Source organism: Theobroma umbraticum, unplaced genomic scaffold (genome assembly GCF_002168275.2).
Source record: "Theobroma umbraticum cultivar Fairchild unplaced genomic scaffold, ASM216827v3 scaffold_239.0, whole genome shotgun sequence".
Classification (NCBI taxonomy): domain Eukaryota; kingdom Viridiplantae; phylum Streptophyta; class Magnoliopsida; order Malvales; family Malvaceae; genus Theobroma; species Theobroma umbraticum.
This window is the reverse complement of record NW_018397279.1, coordinates 1689412-1706286: the sequence shown is the minus strand read 5'-3', so window position 1 is coordinate 1706286 and position 16875 is coordinate 1689412. Positions and strand designations below refer to the sequence as shown.

General features: G+C 37.3%; 3 protein-coding genes across 3 annotated transcripts; 2 read left to right on the top strand and 1 right to left on the bottom strand.

Moving 5' to 3' along the window:
* The first annotated feature begins 206 nt into the window (after window positions 1–206).
* LOC110427849 (Peptidase family M48 family protein) lies at window positions 207–3299 on the top strand. The gene is made up of 9 exons (XM_021443476.2): window positions 207–535; window positions 628–685; window positions 903–970; window positions 1068–1247; window positions 1541–1637; window positions 2133–2242; window positions 2333–2466; window positions 2547–2726; window positions 2977–3299. Exons 1-8 carry the CDS (start codon window positions 290–292, stop codon window positions 2680–2682), a joined length of 1029 nt encoding a protein of 342 aa, XP_021299151.1. The 5' UTR covers window positions 207–289; the 3' UTR covers window positions 2683–2726; window positions 2977–3299.
* Window positions 3300–3434: 135 nt separating this feature from the next.
* On the bottom strand, window positions 3435–5130 carry LOC110427848 (Emb:.1 protein, putative (Protein of unknown function, DUF642)). Its single transcript, XM_021443475.2, has 3 exons — window positions 4996–5130; window positions 4394–4912; window positions 3435–4235 (listed from the first exon to the last, which is right to left on the bottom strand). The coding sequence occupies exons 1-3, from the start codon at window positions 5051–5053 to the stop codon at window positions 3661–3663; spliced, it is 1152 nt and encodes a 383-aa protein (XP_021299150.1). The 5' UTR covers window positions 5054–5130; the 3' UTR covers window positions 3435–3660.
* A 7238-nt stretch (window positions 5131–12368) lies between these two features.
* On the top strand, window positions 12369–16875 carry SOX (sulfite oxidase). Its single transcript, XM_021443340.2, has 12 exons — window positions 12369–12796; window positions 13221–13336; window positions 13444–13506; window positions 13694–13730; window positions 13819–13900; window positions 14206–14324; window positions 14441–14536; window positions 14758–14868; window positions 14953–15054; window positions 15414–15461; window positions 15776–15991; window positions 16539–16875. The coding sequence occupies exons 1-12, from the start codon at window positions 12722–12724 to the stop codon at window positions 16653–16655; spliced, it is 1182 nt and encodes a 393-aa protein (XP_021299015.1). The 5' UTR covers window positions 12369–12721; the 3' UTR covers window positions 16656–16875.

Sequence of the window (16875 nt, the reverse complement as noted above, 5' to 3'; positions counted from 1 at the left end):
TGTTTTCCTTTGCCGTCAAAAACGACGACGTAGTAAGAGTTTGAGACAACCGAAGTGTTTTACCAGATTTACCACTGGATTTAGTTTGAAACTACGAAAAAACCTAAACAGTCAACGGCCGGAAGAAAACGAAGTGGCGCCAAATGGTTACCGTGAAACAACAAAAAAATATCTTCGAAAAATTCACTAAAAAAAGAGAGAGAAAAAAACTAATCATTAATCAAAAGAATTTAAACCTCTTACTTAACGCTAAGCTTTTGTCATTCTCTTGGCGTGCGTCGAGAAACCAATGGCTTCTCTGGTTCTCTCTTCTTTCTGTTTCTGCCCTTCTCGAAAGCCTTGTTTCCTTACTTCCTCGTTCCGTTTCAGCTTCGGAGCTCCGACGGGTTCCAGGTCCGCTGGTCCATTATCGGTCGGATTTGGATCGGCCGAGAAGAGAAATGGAAGAATTAAGGTTTCTGTTTACTCCAGAGCTTCTCCTCTCGTGTTTCGCGACCTCGACGCTGATGATTTCCGGCATCCCCTCGATAAGCAGGTCCGGTTTCTGTCGCGAACTTAATGAATTTCCTTTAATACGTATGATTTTTAGTTGAGAATTTCTTTTATTTTATTTCTGTTTGGTTGCAGAATACGCTGCTACTGAGAGCGATTCCAGGGCTTAACGAACTAGGGAGGGCTTTACTAGGTAAGTTCGTTGTTGTTTTTGCTATTTATTTGAAAATCAAAATTATGGGATTTTGTCAGTTATTTATTAGTTCTTCAGAATCTGTTGCTATCTAAAATTTGCTTTTGGAAGAAAAAAACACAAGACGTGAGATCAAAGACGAAACCCAGAGCTTTTTTGGTATAATTCTGGTGAATTTTCAATGTTAAAGAAGCTTTTTTTGAATGCTTTGTAGCAGGAACCATGACAGAGCAAATTATGCTTCTTGAGAATATAGGGACTTCGGTTCGTGTTTCAAAAGACCAGGTTATTCGATGTTCAGAAATTGTTGTTTGAAGTTGTTTTACTGGTCGTATCCTATGTAATTGTTTCAAATTATTGTCTTTTTTCTCTCATTTGTCAGCTTCCGGAACTTCATAAAATGATGGCTGAGGCCTCGGGGATATTGAATATTGAGGCTCCCGATCTCTATGTTCGTCAGAGCCCAGTTCCGAATGCTTATACATTGGCTATAAGTGGTAAAAAACCATTTGTTGTCATTCATACTAGTCTTGTGGAACTTCTCTCACGAAAGGAATTACAGGTCTTCACTTGTCTCCCTCTTTTCTCTGTCGCGAATCAACTTGAAAATTATTGTGGCCCTTTTAGTGTCTTCTGTCTTGACTGCTGCTTTATTTCTTTAAGATATTTGCTTACTTGTTTTTTGTTAGTTTGATTTGGTTTCTCACTTTTTTTTTGCTTTTACTTATGTTTCCATTTTGATATCTGTAACTATAAAGGCCAAAATCAAACTATTTGTGTTTTATTTTCCATAGTATTGCTATGATTCAAATGATAAAATGCCATTAATTTTGTTTCTCTGCTAATTTGAAATAGGCTGTTTTGGCTCATGAGTTGGGTCATCTCAAATGCGATCATGGTGTGTGGCTTACCTTTGCAAATCTTCTCACTCTTGGAGCGTATACTGTACCTGGTATGTGCTTGGTTCCTTCAATCAGTTGAGGCAACTTAGCTACTTTGCTACACTTATAGTTCAACTAGAGCACATTATATGTATGAGAAAACATTGTCTTATGCAAGAACATGACAAGCTTATGGACTTGGAGGATAAGTGATTCTTAGCTTAAATCCATTGCACTTGACCTTTTAACGATAACTTCATATATTGTTGATGTAACATATATGCTGCCTGTGTGCAAAAGTATGGGCTTTGCTGGTCATTTGCTGCTGGCATGTATTCTTGCAGTAGTTTACTGGGGAGAAAAAAACACAAGTATGAGCAGGAGGATTTTCTTGACGGTAACTGGGAATAATGTTTCCAATCTGCTACTGTTATCCTCCAAAATGATTGTTTTGCTTAAACAGCCTAGATTTTGGTTATGAATAAAGGTCTAGTTGCATATATCAGTAGTAGTACTCCACTGCAGTTAATTCACAACATGGGTTTGAATACCTTTCTTATTCACAGGACTTGGTGGCTTTATAGCTCGGGGTTTAGAAGAACAGTTATTCCGTTGGCTTCGAGCAGCAGAACTAACTTGTGATCGTGCAGCCCTTCTCGTTGCACAAGATCCCAAGGTATGCAAAATTAACCTCTGAGCTAACATAATCTGCAATTAAATAGTTATGATTTCATATCTGATTCTCGTTGTGATGCACCTACAAGAGGTCGTCATTTCTGTTTTGATGAAATTAGCTGGTGGCTGCCCATCTATGGCTGATCAGCTAAATGTGGATGCCTTTTTGGATCAAGCTCGCTCTTATGATAAGGCTTCTTCGAGCCCAGTTGGATGGTATATAAGGTGAGAATTGTTTTGAGCAGAGCGATTAAAACTTGGCTAGCACTTTCCTTCGGGTTGTCTAATCAACTAATGATGTTCAGAAATGCTCAAACGAGACAACTTTCACATCCTCTGCCTGTTCTACGTGCTCGTGAGATTGATGAGTGGTCAAGAAGTCTCGAATACAGAAGTCTTCTTAAACGCTCAACTCAGATGAGCGTTGTAGAAAAAGTTTAGCATTGCTCTGGACCTGGAGTCATAGTTTAAAACAGCTTGAATAGGTATGAGTTGCATGGTTATTTCCAGATTTTCGGAAACTTTTCCATGCATATCTTTTTCTTTCCTCGTGAAACAGTACAGTCTAATTTTTCCTGAACAATAAGGGGCTTGCAACATTGTGTCCAAACTATCATATCGCTATTAACTTGTATTTATTTCATTTTGTTACATTATGTTATAATAATGGATGCATGCAAATCACAACTTATGTTATTCTTAATTAACTGGATTTCCTTTGGGATATTTTTTCAGATTTCCACTTTGCCTTGCAAGATTTGGTTCCCATTACATTTCATGTAAGATATATGCCAGGCAGAAGAGAGCACAGAAAATGGAGGAAGCATTTGTAAAGAGCATCTATAGCTGCTGTAAAACATTTGTCCATAAAGCATAGAAATTAAAGATAGTTTAAATTTATGCAAGGAAAAGAAATAGTTTTTGGGAATTTATTGTAACATATGCTTCATTCTCAAAGGAACAGAATTCTGTATACTGTTATTCAACAGCGTAAATCAAATGTAGCAATTTTGTAATCATGTAGTAAATATGATGCTTGCTTGATAGATAATTTTCAACCATGGTTTGCCCTGGAAATTTTCTGTTACCAACGAGGTTTGGCACTCTTTCAGCTGCAAAGTTGTTGTGCCGAATTCCTGGAAAAGAAACAATGGTTACTCGACCCAGGAAGGTGAGCTTCTTCACATCCGGTGCAGATACCAAGTTCTGGTTCCTGCACTCTCGAAATAGCAGCCTGCCAAGATTGTAGGCTAGGATTGAATAAATATACCTTGAATCCTCATAATAATATCAATGGGGATCGATCTGGTGTTAATGGAAAAATAATTACTTGAAGTTCTAATTCACTTGATAAAACAGAAACCAGCAAAAAGGCTGGCTCGACTACTTAGTTAAAGAAATGCCTTTTTTAATAACACATTACCAAAAAATGAGTATGAGAAATAACAGAGAAATCAAAATGTTCGGCTTGATTGCCAGTCTCAGGCCATTGGAGGAAAGCAACACTACTTCATCAACCACAGGGCCGCAGAAGGTGCCATCTTTTGTCTGACTACTTGTGTAGCTGAAGAAACTTATACGCGTTGCACGCGAACCTGCCTCAAACTTCATGGAAGATTTCTGGGCTGATCCTGTTCCATTGCTCTGCACTGTGAAATTCTGAACTACTGATCCAGCTCGAACTTCTACTATAAAATCGCCCTCACAGGCATTGTTGGCATCTCCTAGTGTGAACTCCAAACTATATGCAGAACCTGTTGTGAGTGTTACATCAGTCTGTATGCCAGCTGAAACACCTGAGACAATCTCCACTGCAGCATTGCCATGGGGCACAAAGAAGTGGTTGGAGTCTATGTATTTGATTGTTCCTATGACTGCCCATTGTCTTAATGGAGACAGAACAGGACTTAATGCTGAATCAAGTAGAATCCCTTCGGTTGATTTGCTTAAAAATTCTGGGCCAAATTCAAACCCTCCGTTCAGCAGCAAGTTATCTACGTCCAACCAAAAAGTACAAGCAACATATTAGCGAGTAAAAAAGTAGTTTGGGGCAGATAATTGAAATAATCTTCAGCATGCTGAGGTTGTCATATTTCTGATTACTCATTTGGATTAAGATTTCAATTGAATGATATGAACCATTGCTAGTTACCTTTGCCTTGAACGAGTGTTCCGACTGTTTTGATAAGTAATGAGTCAATCACTGGCCAACAAGTGGAGTTATCATCAGACTCCACTCCTCGGCTTTCAATGACAAGGTTGATGGGCTCTTGCTGACCCCCGAGGCCCAAGTGCTGCCCATAGCTCTGCCATGCTTCCTTGCCATAATGCTGCTTGAAAGAGAAGATCCCCTGACTGTCTGGTCCTGACACTAGTACATCAGCATTGGCAGAACAATTCTGGCCGCCTGGAGCTAGAGTGAATGTGAGTATATAATTCGTGTAATCAGCATCGGCTGTGAAAGTCTGGTTGATTTTGCCGTCTTGACCCAATTGTATGGCATGTCCATTATCTGGCAAAGCTATGGTTTGACCAGCTGTTACATACTGAACTGTCCCTTGGAATGTCCATCCTGGGATTGTGTTGTTTTCATTCAGCGCAACAAAAGGGGAGCTGGTGTTTTCAGTCAGGCTCTTTGGTTGGGATTCAAAATCCGGATTCTGAAGATAACCTGTGAATAAAGATGAATGTCTTACACTTAGGCAAGATGACAAGGGAACTAGAACGTTGAGAAAAAGTTGTTGCTGAATTTACCTGCAGAAGCAAATCCAATGAAGAAGAGGAAGAGGAAGGAAAATATTTGAGGCTGCATCTTCTTTCTTGAGATAGAAGAAGACAAAGCCTTCAAGCTGCCTATAGGTATGTAGTTTCTTCAAATTCTTTGTGGACTAGGTTTCTTTGAATATTATAAAGGGGCTGACTTGGAATTATTTATTACTGATTTTAGATCAGAGAGGAAGTTTCCTACAAACTGTTGCAAGGTGGATCCACTAGTTAACAGTCCATCCTTATAATAGACAAAAATCATGCAAATTACAGACATCATGAGAATCAAATTAGTTGTTTCCTTGTTTTTTTCTGTCAATCATGAACATTCATTGCTGTATACTAAGCTTTCCTTTTCTTGACAGTATCGCCTTGTATAAATATATATAATCATATCTTTGTGAAATATAATTGATTTGACAATTCCTACTCAGACTTTATATGGTATTGGAGCATCTCTAGCTCCAGCGAGTCTTCTTCAATCCTGTCCCTTGATCTTTTTCTGTAGGCCATGTCAAAAGCTAGCTCCAATTTCACAAACCGTATCCTAGCAACAAGCTCCTTTCTCTTAGAAGGCCGGATAACTATCAATGCCTTACTATTACCGATAAAACTTTCACATACTACCATGTCCTCCCAAGGAAAAGATTGTTGATGGTAAAATAGTCTCAAATCCTAACCACCTCCATTGGCACCAAAACCCAAGATCAACTCCTTAAAATAGGAATCATGACTTCACTCACTGAACGCATCATTCCAATGACAAGCTCTACTAAAATGTCCAAAGACGCTTGGGATCATCTCTCTACTGCACTGACAAGTGCCTTAACCTCTCGCATCATGGGTCTCACGGATCAGTTAGCCAACATCACTAAAGGAACCATGATGATTTCAGAGTATATTGGGAAAATTCGCTCACTAACCGATGAACTCGCCTTTGTTGGATCGGTTGTTCCCAACACTAATATGATCTTCCATGTCTTAAATGGAGCGGGATCTGAATATAAGGAAATAGCTGCTGCTATTCTAGCTTGTAACACATTAATCAACCTTGAGGAACTCCACTATAAACTTATTGAATACAAGTCCTTTCTTTCACAAAAATAGGCCAAACATACAAGTGGTTTCACTGCAAATACTACTCAGTACAATCATAACAAGTCCTCCCATTCATGATACAACAACTAATCCAATGATCAGCACTCACAATCTCGGTTCAACTAATATACAAACCAATGCTTAAATGGAAATCCTAAACAAGGTAGTGGCTACACAAGCAATAACAACTCCAAACAAAATTTCTTTTATCAATACTGTGACAAAAAAGGCCATGTAGACAAAGATTGCCACACCCTTAAGCTCTTGCTGGGTATTCCTGTTCCTCTTAAGGCAACTCCGACTACCATTAGCCATAACACCAGCAAATCCTTAAAATGGCTTTTCGATACAAGGGCCTTTCATCATGTTACTTCCAACATGAACAATCTTTCTAATCATTAACCCTATAATGGTCTTAATGGTATCATCATTGGTGACGGTTTAGGTTTGTGTATCACACATATTAGGCATTCTTTTGACTCCATGAGTTTTTGATGATAACAAAACATTCCCATTCACTAATGACTAATTATATTACTTGAGTATGCAGGATAAAAATGTATGTCACTTAGTAGAATAATCATTTGGAAACAAACATCAAAACTCATCAGAATAAAAAGTTACAAAATGAGTTACAAACAGAAGTCTTTTAGCCAGTTAACCAAGGGAGTTAGTCAGCTAAAATTCAAAAGTGAAGTTGGTTACTCCAAAGACAGTGAGCTCTTAATCGGTTAAAATCTTTCTTAACCGATTAACAGAGTGACGCAGACTACGAGATAGAGAAGTATTAATGGACTCAAAAATATGATTAGCCAACTAAAAACTTACTATCAGACAATTTAAATTTGAGTATTTGAAGACAAACAAATGGCTAGAAAGGATTTTAAATTGTTTCCAACGGTCTGAAGCTGTCAACATCTATTAGAGTTGATTTTTCAAGTATAAAAAATATCTCTAACGGCTAAGAAGATTAAGAGATGATTCTAAGAATAAAAAAAGCCTAAAAATAGCAAAAATCCTCCTAATTCTTCTTGTGTTCCACTCTAATCTTTGTAATAGTTTTTAGCACTTCATCTTGTACCCTTCAGATCAGCTCAATGATTATATATACACCTTCAAATCTACATTCCTTCATAACTTAGAGTGTCCGAGGCACTCTAAAAGGATTGATCAAGCTTAGGTTAGCTTGGTTGTTATTATAGGTTCTAACTCAGCCTTAGAAAAGTTAAATTTTGAGTTTTGTTGATCTTCGTGAAAAATCATTGTTGAAAGGTTGTGGCTGAGCTTGTGAAAAATCATTGTAAAAGCTTGGTGGATGTTTGGGAAATCTATTAATTCTAGTGAATTGATTTGAAAATTTTTGATTGGAAGATCATGGTAGTGACTGCAAGTTAAAGAGACCAAACCACTATAAATCTTTGTGCATTGTCTACTATTTTTTATTTCTTTATTTCATTCTTCTTAAATCATTCTTTTATCTGGTCTTTAATTTTTCATCATCTACCTTTAGCAAGCTTTTAATTAAAAGTTAAGTTTAGTGATATTTAAAAAATATTATTCACCCCCTCTAATTCGCTCTTTAAGACCAACATTCCACACTTTAATCTACATTTCACTCTTTCAATCTATCAAATGTTTTATGTATGCCTACTATGAAATAGAACCTTATTTTCGTTTGTCAGTTTTGTAAGAACAATAATGCTTTTATTGAATTGGACCCCAACTCTTTTTGTGTGAACAATTTAGCCACCAAAAGGCAACTCTCACCAAAAGAGTGAACAGGAATAATGTCCATGAGTGGACTACCATCAAAAACTCTCAGCCATAAATAAAGGAAGCATGCTATGGTGTTGCTATCATTGTTGGTCATCCATCTCAATCGCATTATATCATCTAAAAAATTACCTATTCAATCTAATTTTTTCTTTTTTTTTCTTTTATGACTCGTGTTAGTGCAATAAAAGTCATAAACTGCCGTTTGGCACTTATAGTTTGCAAAGTTGAAGCCCTTTAGATTTGCTCTATGCCTATGGTTGGGGACCATTTCCAATTCGATCTATTGATGGTTTTTTCCAAATTATATACTATTTGTGGATCACTTCACTAAATATTCTTTGTTGTTCACCATGTCTCACAAATTTGACGTGCAAATTATTTTTTTCTAAATTTTAAACCATGGTTGAAAAGTCTTTTAATACCTCTATCAACACTATCTACACCGATGGAGGTACTATGCATCAAGGATTACAAACTATTTTTGCTACCCATGGTATCTAACATCTTGTCTCCCCTGTACACACTCCCTAACATATTGCATCCACTAAACGTTATCATCGTCACATTATTGAAACTGGGCTCAATCTTATGCATCGTGCATCCTTGCCTCTTTCTCTTTTTGGACTTATGAGTTTCATACAGCTATCTACCTCATTAATCGAATGCCAACACCTCTTTTCGACAATAAATCACCTTTTGAATACTAATTCCATAAAGTGCTAAATTATTCCAAACTTCACACCTTTGGGTGTTTGTGTTATCCCTAGCTTCTCCCATATAACAAATACAAATTGGAACCTCGATCCCAACCATGTTTATTTCTTGGCTATTTTAATATGCACAATGCCTATGCATGTTATGAACCTACATCTCACAAATTTTTTCATTCTTGTCACGTTCAATTTTTTGAACATCATTTTCCATCTTTACCCTCCCAAACTAAGGACACTTTGATCACTTCCCACATGCTACCTATCTAGTCTATTCTTTCTCTATCTCTCCATTCACTGCCCTAGTCACAAATATGTCCAGTTCCTTATCATCATCAGTCGCCATAAATTCTCCAGCCATTGTCCAGTTAAATTCTAATCTACCACAAAATTGTGGGACCACTGGTAATGCATATTCTCTACAAACTTCATCTCCATCATCGTCCTTTAGGACAACATCTCAAGTTTCCCAACCTAGCTCCCTTAATGGCATTTTTGATTTGTCAAATCCCTTATCAAATGATTGTGTCAACTCTCATTCACTTTTCTCTATAATCCCCCCTAACTCAACACCAATTGAATGCAACTTTGAGGCTGATCTGACCCTGAGGGTATCCAATCAAGATATTGTGACTTCTTCTTTTTCTGCAGGTGAGTCCTCTTGTGTGCCTTCACCACCCTTTAATCCCATTTCTTCAATTCATAGGCCTCCCAGCTAAGACAATACCCATCTTATGATCACCCACTCCAAAAACCAAGTTTTCAAACCAACCCTAAAAATAAGCTTCGCCGCTACCACTCATCCTTTTCCACTAGCTCTTAAACCTACCAACATAATTGGCACCCTCAAAAGCCTTGAATGGAACCATGCCATGTGTGAGGAGATCAATGTTTTACATTAAAACAAGAAGTGGGAGCTGGTTCCTAGATTGAGTAACCAAAACATCGTCTGATGTTAATGGGTTTATAGTTAAATGTCACCTAAATGGTAGCGTGGCTCACTACAAGGAATGCCTTGTTGCCAAAGGCTTTCACCAGTAGCCCGAAATTGATTATTGTGAGACATTCAGTCTTGTAATTAAGCCAATCACCTTTCGAGTTGTTCTTACACTAGCTCTATCACCGGGTTAGCCTATTCATCAACTCGACGTTAGTAATGCTTTTCTTCATGAACATCTTTCTGAGGAAGTATTTATGTCTCAACCACCTGGTTTCGTTGACACTATATATCCGAAGCATGTGTGTCGACTTCATCGATCAATCTACAGTCTCAAGCAAGCACTGCATGTTTAGTTCGAGGAACAAAAACGCTTTGCTGTTTTTTTTTTTGGATTCACTAATGCCACCAATGACGCTTCCTTATTTATTTACACTTATGGTGAATCTCTTATGTATTTTTTGGTTTATGTTTATAACCCTTTGATGATTGGCAACTCCTCTGTTCTTGTTTGAAAATTTATTGGCACTCTCTCTGGTCAGTTCTCTGTCAAAGATCTTGGCTACCTTCATCGCTTTCTTGGTGTTGAGGTTATTCCTATAGCTCATGGTTTATTTCTCTCTCAACATCACTACATTCGAGACTTGTTCACTCAGTTTAATATGGTTAGGGTCAAAGAGTCGGCTACCCCTCTCAATTCATCTTTATCTCTAGTTCTCTATGATGGTACCTTGGCTGCCAATGCCACTTAGTACCATAGGCTTATTGGAAGTATGTAGTACTTGTCCATCTTTCGGCCTAACATTGCATATGCTATCAGCAAACTCACTCAGTTCATGCACAAGCCTACTTAATCTCACTGGTCGACAACTAAGGGGCTATTGCGTTACTTGAAGCACTCCATCTCTCATGGCTTATTCTTGAATTGTTCTTTTTGGTGTCACCTCACTGCTTACTATGATGCCGATTGGGCTGGCAATCAGGATGACTTCACTTTCACCTCTACTTTCATCATTTTTCTTGACTCTAATCCCATGTCCTAGTGCTCCAAGAAACAACAGACTGTTGCTTGTTCCTCTACTGAAGTTGAGTATCGTTTGATTGCTTCCGTAATGACAAAAATCATGTGGCTTCGAAACCTTCTCCATGAACTCAAAGTTTCTCTCCCTCGTCCTCCTCGATTACTTTGTAATAACTTGGGTGCCATATATCTTTGTGTTAACCCTGTGTTCCACTCTTGAATGAAACACATTGACTCTGATTACCATTTTGTAAGTGAGCAAGTCTCCCCTAGTCAGCTTCAAATCGCTCATATCTCAACTTTCCATCAGCTTGCTGATCTATTAACCGAACATCTTACCAAAGCTCGTTTTCAGATTCTTCGCAACAAGATTGGTGTTTCTGACGACACCACCATTTTGCGGGGCATAATAGACAGGTATAATTCAAATCACATTAGCTATAGTCAACCACGAATTCATTTTCCTTGTTTTTCTCTATTATTCATTTCCATTCATTGCTGTATACGAGCTTTCCTTTTTCTTGACAGTATCGCCTTGTATATGTGTAATCATTACTTTGTGAAATATAACTGATTTGAGAATTCCTACTCAGACTTCATACCTTATAACTTTTTGAAGAAAATATAATAACTCCGAGACGTCCTTATCCAGTTACTTAATAATCACCCAAGGCTTCACCAAGGTGTTTTCCTCAGCTCCTCTTTCTTCATCAAACTTCCTCATCTCTTTGATCACAACTCTTTCAGCAACTTCATGGCTCCCATGGTTACTTCAAGCCGCCAACAAAGCACCCCAATAATACAACATTTGCCTTGCATCTGTTGAGGAATAATACTTGCATGGTGGCAGCAAGTAGATGTTATTCTGATAACACATTGTCTTCTGTTTTTGACTTAGTTTGCTTTATTGTACTGATAGTTAATATTAAGGCTATATTTTAGCTGTCATGTGTTGGTTTGCATGTAAGCCAACACTTACACTTGTCAAATATATGTACAGATGTCTTTGTATAGACAAGGTATATAAATCTTATTTTTTTTATATTAATGATAAAATTCTAATCATTATCTCCGATACATATGCACTGCTTTTTCTCTCTTCATAATATTAACAGCATCTGCATGCCATTGCAAAGCCAGAGATGGCAATGGTATTATAGTTTTTTAGAGAAGGTTGGTTTTTGAGTGCCATTAAAGCTTGAGGCATTTGCAATGAAAATGTTTTCGATACGTATTTGACAGTCTAGATAGTTTGATTCGTGTCTAAAAACAAAAAACAATGAAGAATTATTTACTGCTTTTATAGTTCCTGAGCTATTCATTGCAAAATTTTCCTAATGGAATGAAACTTTCTACCTTTTGAGTGTTTGAGAGACAAAGCAAATGCAGATAGAACACTCAAGACCCACATCTAAAATTGAGTTGAGGATTACATTCTTTTTGAATTGAATTCTGTGAACATTATCCACAAAAACTCTTGCTCTTAGAAACTCTTGCTCTTACTTTTGGCATGGTTTTCCCTTCATATTTGCAAATTCATGATAACATTCAAGAAAATTGAAACTTGAAAACTCCATGAAATTCTTTAATCTTTCCACAAATTTTTAATGTCAATAGGAAGAATAAAAAATTTTCACTGACAAAGCAGCACTCAAATTTGGCCAAAAAATAAAACTTTGTGGCTGTTTTCAATTGCCATCACAAGTATAAAAACAGGGGGCCTTGCCCTGTTATCAACCTTAATATCTGGTTTCTCTGTTTCCCTGGAAAAACAGATTCTGTGGATTCCTTGGAGACCCCGGACTTTCAAACCTTTCCGGCCCCCATTATAGATTGAAAAAGAACAAAGAAGAAAAACAAAAGCAAAAACCAAAACCATAAAATATCCCCTCTGTCTCCACGTCACTACTCACTAGCAAGGTCAAGTTGGCATTTTTATTAATCAAATCAAGAGGTTATCTGCATTGTTGAAGTGGACCCTACTTGCAGATGGACGGTGGATGATGGGTCTCTTCCCTTTGTAATTGTAGCCTCGTCATCATCAAAGCATTTTTGGAAACTAAACTAAAAGCCAACAGACGCTCTCTCCCTCTCGGTGGAGTCTCTCTGTAGCGAAAGATAACTTGATTGCTTCTGTTTGAGTCATTGAGAGAATCCTAAAGGGCAGTGAAAATGCCAGGAATAAGAGGACCTTCTGATTATTCACGAGAGCCGCCTCGTCATCCTTGTCTTCAGATCAACGCCAAGGCAAGATTTTGCTGTTTAATCACTCATTTTGCCTTTGATCATTGAATTTTATCTTTTAGTTAGAGCAAGGAGGGTTTTTTTTTTTCTTGGGTGTTTCGATAAGTATTGATTTTAATAACCAATGGAAAAGAATAATTTTTGGATTACCAGTGAAAATATGATTCATTTTATATAACTTTTCAGCTTTTAGTTTATTAAATATGCATGAAAAGAATTGTGTCCAAGGTGCTAAGTAGGTAAAGCTGATTCTTTTCATGTTGAATTGAGTTTGGCATGGTTCAAAACGCCTCCTTTAGGCCAAGAGGAATGCTTTTTTCCCCTTTCAAGTGTCCATTGCCTTGTAAAAACAATATTTGTAGGTTATTGTAATCATTGATAAGAGTCTCAATGAGTAATCCTTTTGTTATTGGCATCTGTACTGCAGGAGCCCTTCAATGCTGAGCCACCGCGTTCAGCTTTAGTTTCCTCTTATGTGACTCCGGTGGATTTGTTTTACAAGAGAAATCATGGACCAATACCAGTAGTTGATGACATAGATAGGTTATATACTTTTTCCTTGTCTCATGCTAACACTTTGTTAGAGCTTTTTAATGTGTTTATTCTGTTAAGGATTCATAATGACTTTACAACATCTTTTGGAAAATCAGATATTGTGTCGATTTTTGTGGTTTGAGTGAAACTCCCAAAAAGCTGTATATGAGAGATATCAGGTAAGTGGTAGCCTTGCGGATTGCAATCCAAGAAACCAACTGTATGTATTACAGTTTTAGCAATTTATGATGATTGATCTTGCAATTCAGTCTATTCTCTAGTTTCTGTCCAGAATTCTTTCCTATGTGTTAGTCTGTTTTCTAAGGTTCCTGAAACAATGAATTGCAATTTTTTAATGACTTACAGGATGCTACCAAAGTACAATGTTACTGCCACTTTACAGGTATGATTTGTTAACAGATTTGCCTCTGCTCTATGTAGTGCTGTTCTTGTTGCATTTGTTCATTGATTTGGCTTGATGGTTTATTCAGTGTGCGGGTAATAGGAGGACTGCCATGAGCAAAACCAGGAAAGTTAGAGGAGTTGGCTGGGATGTTTCTGCTATAGGGAATGGTTTGTTATATCCATCCCAAACTTACAATGAGTTTTTCAAACTTATGTTTCATGTGTGAGTGCATGTGTAGAGACATGCAGATATGCATGTGTGCACTTCACACACATGTACGTGCATGTCTGTGTCCAGAATTAGGAATGATTTAGAGCCAGCTTTATTTGTTCAGGAGTTCTATTTATTTTCCCCCCTAATTCTATGTATATTTTCATGTCTGTTTGTAATTTTAGTATTCATAACCACATGTCAAATTGCATTATAGATGTTCTAGTATATTTGGTTTCATATTGTCTTTCTGACCTTTCAGCTGTGTGGGGAGGTGCCAAATTGGCTGATGTTCTTGAACTCATTGGGGTACCAAAGCTGACTAGTAGCACTCAGTCTGGCGGAAAACATGTTGAATTTGTAAGCATTGATAAGTGTAAGGTAGTAACTTTGGCCTCTTGAATTTCATTGTTAATCTTTGCGCTGTTCAATGGCTGTTTCTATCAACATGAGAACATCACTTCATATTCCATTATTTGTGTTTAAAATAAGTGTAGGAGGAGAATGGTGGGCCATACAAGGCATCAATTCCTCTTAGTCAGGCCACAAACCCTGTAGCTGATGTCTTACTTGCTTATGAGATGAATGGAGAGGTTAGGAAACTTACACTCATCTGATGATGGTCTTTTCTACAGTGTACCTTTGCTTAGACCTTCATGATTGTTGATATTTCGATGCCCTGAATTGATGATATTGCTATTTCTATATTTCAATTCAGTATTTCCTCTTTCTCACCCTGATGAATTGTTTTTGGGAGCATAATATTCCAATGGGTTTTCCTAACATGAACTATTATCTTGTTATCATGCTAAAGCCTCTTAACAGGGATCATGGTTATCCATTGAGAGTAATTGTGCCAGGTGTTATAGGTGCTCGTTCTGTCAAGTGGCTGGATTCTATCAATATAATAGCAGAAGAATGCCAGGTTGAAGGAGGTTTCATCTTTATTCTAAATTGTGTTACATTTTCCACATTGTCATCTGCCTGAGTTCCATTTACTACCTTACAGGGATTCTTCATGCAAAAGGACTACAAGATGTTTCCGCCAGCTGTGGATTGGGATAACATCAATTGGTCTACCAGGAAGCCACAAATGGATTTCCCGGTTCAGGTGTTTACTAGATTTTGCTTAGATTAGTCTAGTCTTATGTACTAGATTTTCCTTAGATTAGTCTACTCCTATCTGTAAATTATTGTATATTCGTAACTTTAAAGCAGGGTATTTAACACCTTTACTATAAGTTTTTCTGATAAGCTGTATAACTATGAAGACAATGTTTTAACCCATAATTATCAACATCCAGACAAGCTGTTTTTGCATTTTAGTTTAGTTGGGGCTGAATCTATTGGGAGGAATTTATGTGTGAGGAACGTGGGTCTAATACAATTATCTAGCTTTCTATTAGTAAGAAAAAGTTTATTCAATGAACTGCAGTCTTGACCAATATTAGCTACTTTGCTGGTTGGCAGTCTGTGATTTGTTCTTTGGAAGATGTGCAGTCAATAAGACCTGGAAAGGTTAGTTCTCTTTGCAACCATAGCTTTATAAAGGTTGTGTGGGTATGTAAATACCATTATAAAGCTGTCATTATGACATTTCTTTAATCATGTTTCATATGGCTTGCATGATTTTAGAATTATGCCCAGCTTTATAAAGGTTTGTACATAATTATCATATTGATGTTTACTGTTTTGTTTGGCCAGAATATTGAAGTTTACCTGACTTGTAAAAGACTTTTCACTAATTTGATCCAAATACATCTGCCATGGTGCCCCAGCAAATTGGATGCTACTCAAGTTACTTAGATTTTGTGCTGTCAAATTTGATGCAGGTAACAATTAGTGGATATGCAGTATCAGGAGGAGGCCGTGGAATCGAACGAGTAGATGTATCTATTGATGGTGGCAAAACCTGGGTAGAAGCCTTTAGATCTCAGAAGACTGGTGTCCCTTACATAGCAGATCACATCAGCAGTGACAAATGGGCATGGGTGCTTTTTGAGGTCACAGTTGATATCCCACACAGTACAGAAATTGTTGCCAAAGCGGTACATCACCTGTTTTTTTATAATAAAGTTACTCTTTCTGGTTCATTCCCCTGTTAGAATGCAGAATGCACCAATTAATATTTGATCATCAGTTAGATTTTCTACCTAGGATTCATGTAAATGTAATCCAAAGCAGCCATATTACAAGGCCATCTCTATAACCATTTCCAGCATGGACACAAAACCTTCTGATAAAGAAATTCATAGCGGTTAGACCATACTAACCCATGCTACAACATATTGACTGTCCTTAATTAATATAAGAATTTCTTCTGTCTGAAGTTTATCATAAGTTAATGGAAATGTATTTTTCTGACATTAAAGAAAGATAAAAATGTAACATCCTATGATCTTAGTTGTTACAGGCCTATGGCTTTGGCACCATTGAGTCCAGTTCCTGGAGAATTTTACCTGAGTTCAGTAACTTGCATAATTCTTTATAACCAAGCTGATGTTTACAAACGTTAGCATTCCATTGCGTATCCAATTTCATTGGATTGCTAACTGTGTTTTGCAATATGTGTCTCTTCATTTCATTGATCTGCAGGTGGATTCAGCCGCAAATGTCCAACCTGAAAAGGTGCAAGATATTTGGAACCTAAGAGGGATTCTGAACACTTCATGGCACCGAGTTCATGTTCGTGTGGGCCACTCAAATATGTAAATCGAACCTAATGAACAGTTAAATAACTAAGCTACCGTCCTGAATATGTGGCTGGCTTTCATTACCATATGGTTTGTGGAAAAATTTTAGTAGTGCCTGGCTTTAATAATGCTGTTGTGGTGGGTTCTTATGTAATCTAGGGAACAGAATTGAGTTGTTGAAAGTTTTGCAACGTGGTTCCTCTTCAATCATACATGAATTCATAGTCTTGGTTAGATCT

What these genes read in the sequence shown, in the direction of transcription:
- LOC110427848 (XM_021443475.2), bottom strand. Translation starts at nt 5,053, where the DNA reads ATGCAGCCTCAAATATTTTCCTTCCTCTTCCTCTTCTTCATTGGATTT. An exon ending in CATTGGATTTGCTTCTGCAG is followed by an intron (nt 4,913 to 4,995) that starts GTAAATTCAGCA and finishes CTTTATTCACAG; the next exon opens with GTTATCTTCAGAATCCGGAT. An exon ending in AACACTCGTTCAAGGCAAAG is followed by an intron (nt 4,236 to 4,393) that starts GTAACTAGCAAT and finishes GGTTGGACGTAG; the next exon opens with ATAACTTGCTGCTGAACGGA.
- SOX (XM_021443340.2), top strand. Translation starts at nt 12,722, where the DNA reads ATGCCAGGAATAAGAGGACCTTCTGATTATTCACGAGAGCCGCCTCGT. An exon ending in ATGTTACTGCCACTTTACAG is followed by an intron (nt 13,731 to 13,818) that starts GTATGATTTGTT and finishes TGGTTTATTCAG; the next exon opens with TGTGCGGGTAATAGGAGGAC. An exon ending in TAATAGCAGAAGAATGCCAG is followed by an intron (nt 14,869 to 14,952) that starts GTTGAAGGAGGT and finishes ACTACCTTACAG; the next exon opens with GGATTCTTCATGCAAAAGGA.
- LOC110427849 (XM_021443476.2), top strand. Translation starts at nt 290, where the DNA reads ATGGCTTCTCTGGTTCTCTCTTCTTTCTGTTTCTGCCCTTCTCGAAAG. An exon ending in TTCGTGTTTCAAAAGACCAG is followed by an intron (nt 971 to 1,067) that starts GTTATTCGATGT and finishes CTCATTTGTCAG; the next exon opens with CTTCCGGAACTTCATAAAAT. An exon ending in CCAGTTGGATGGTATATAAG is followed by an intron (nt 2,467 to 2,546) that starts GTGAGAATTGTT and finishes AATGATGTTCAG; the next exon opens with AAATGCTCAAACGAGACAAC.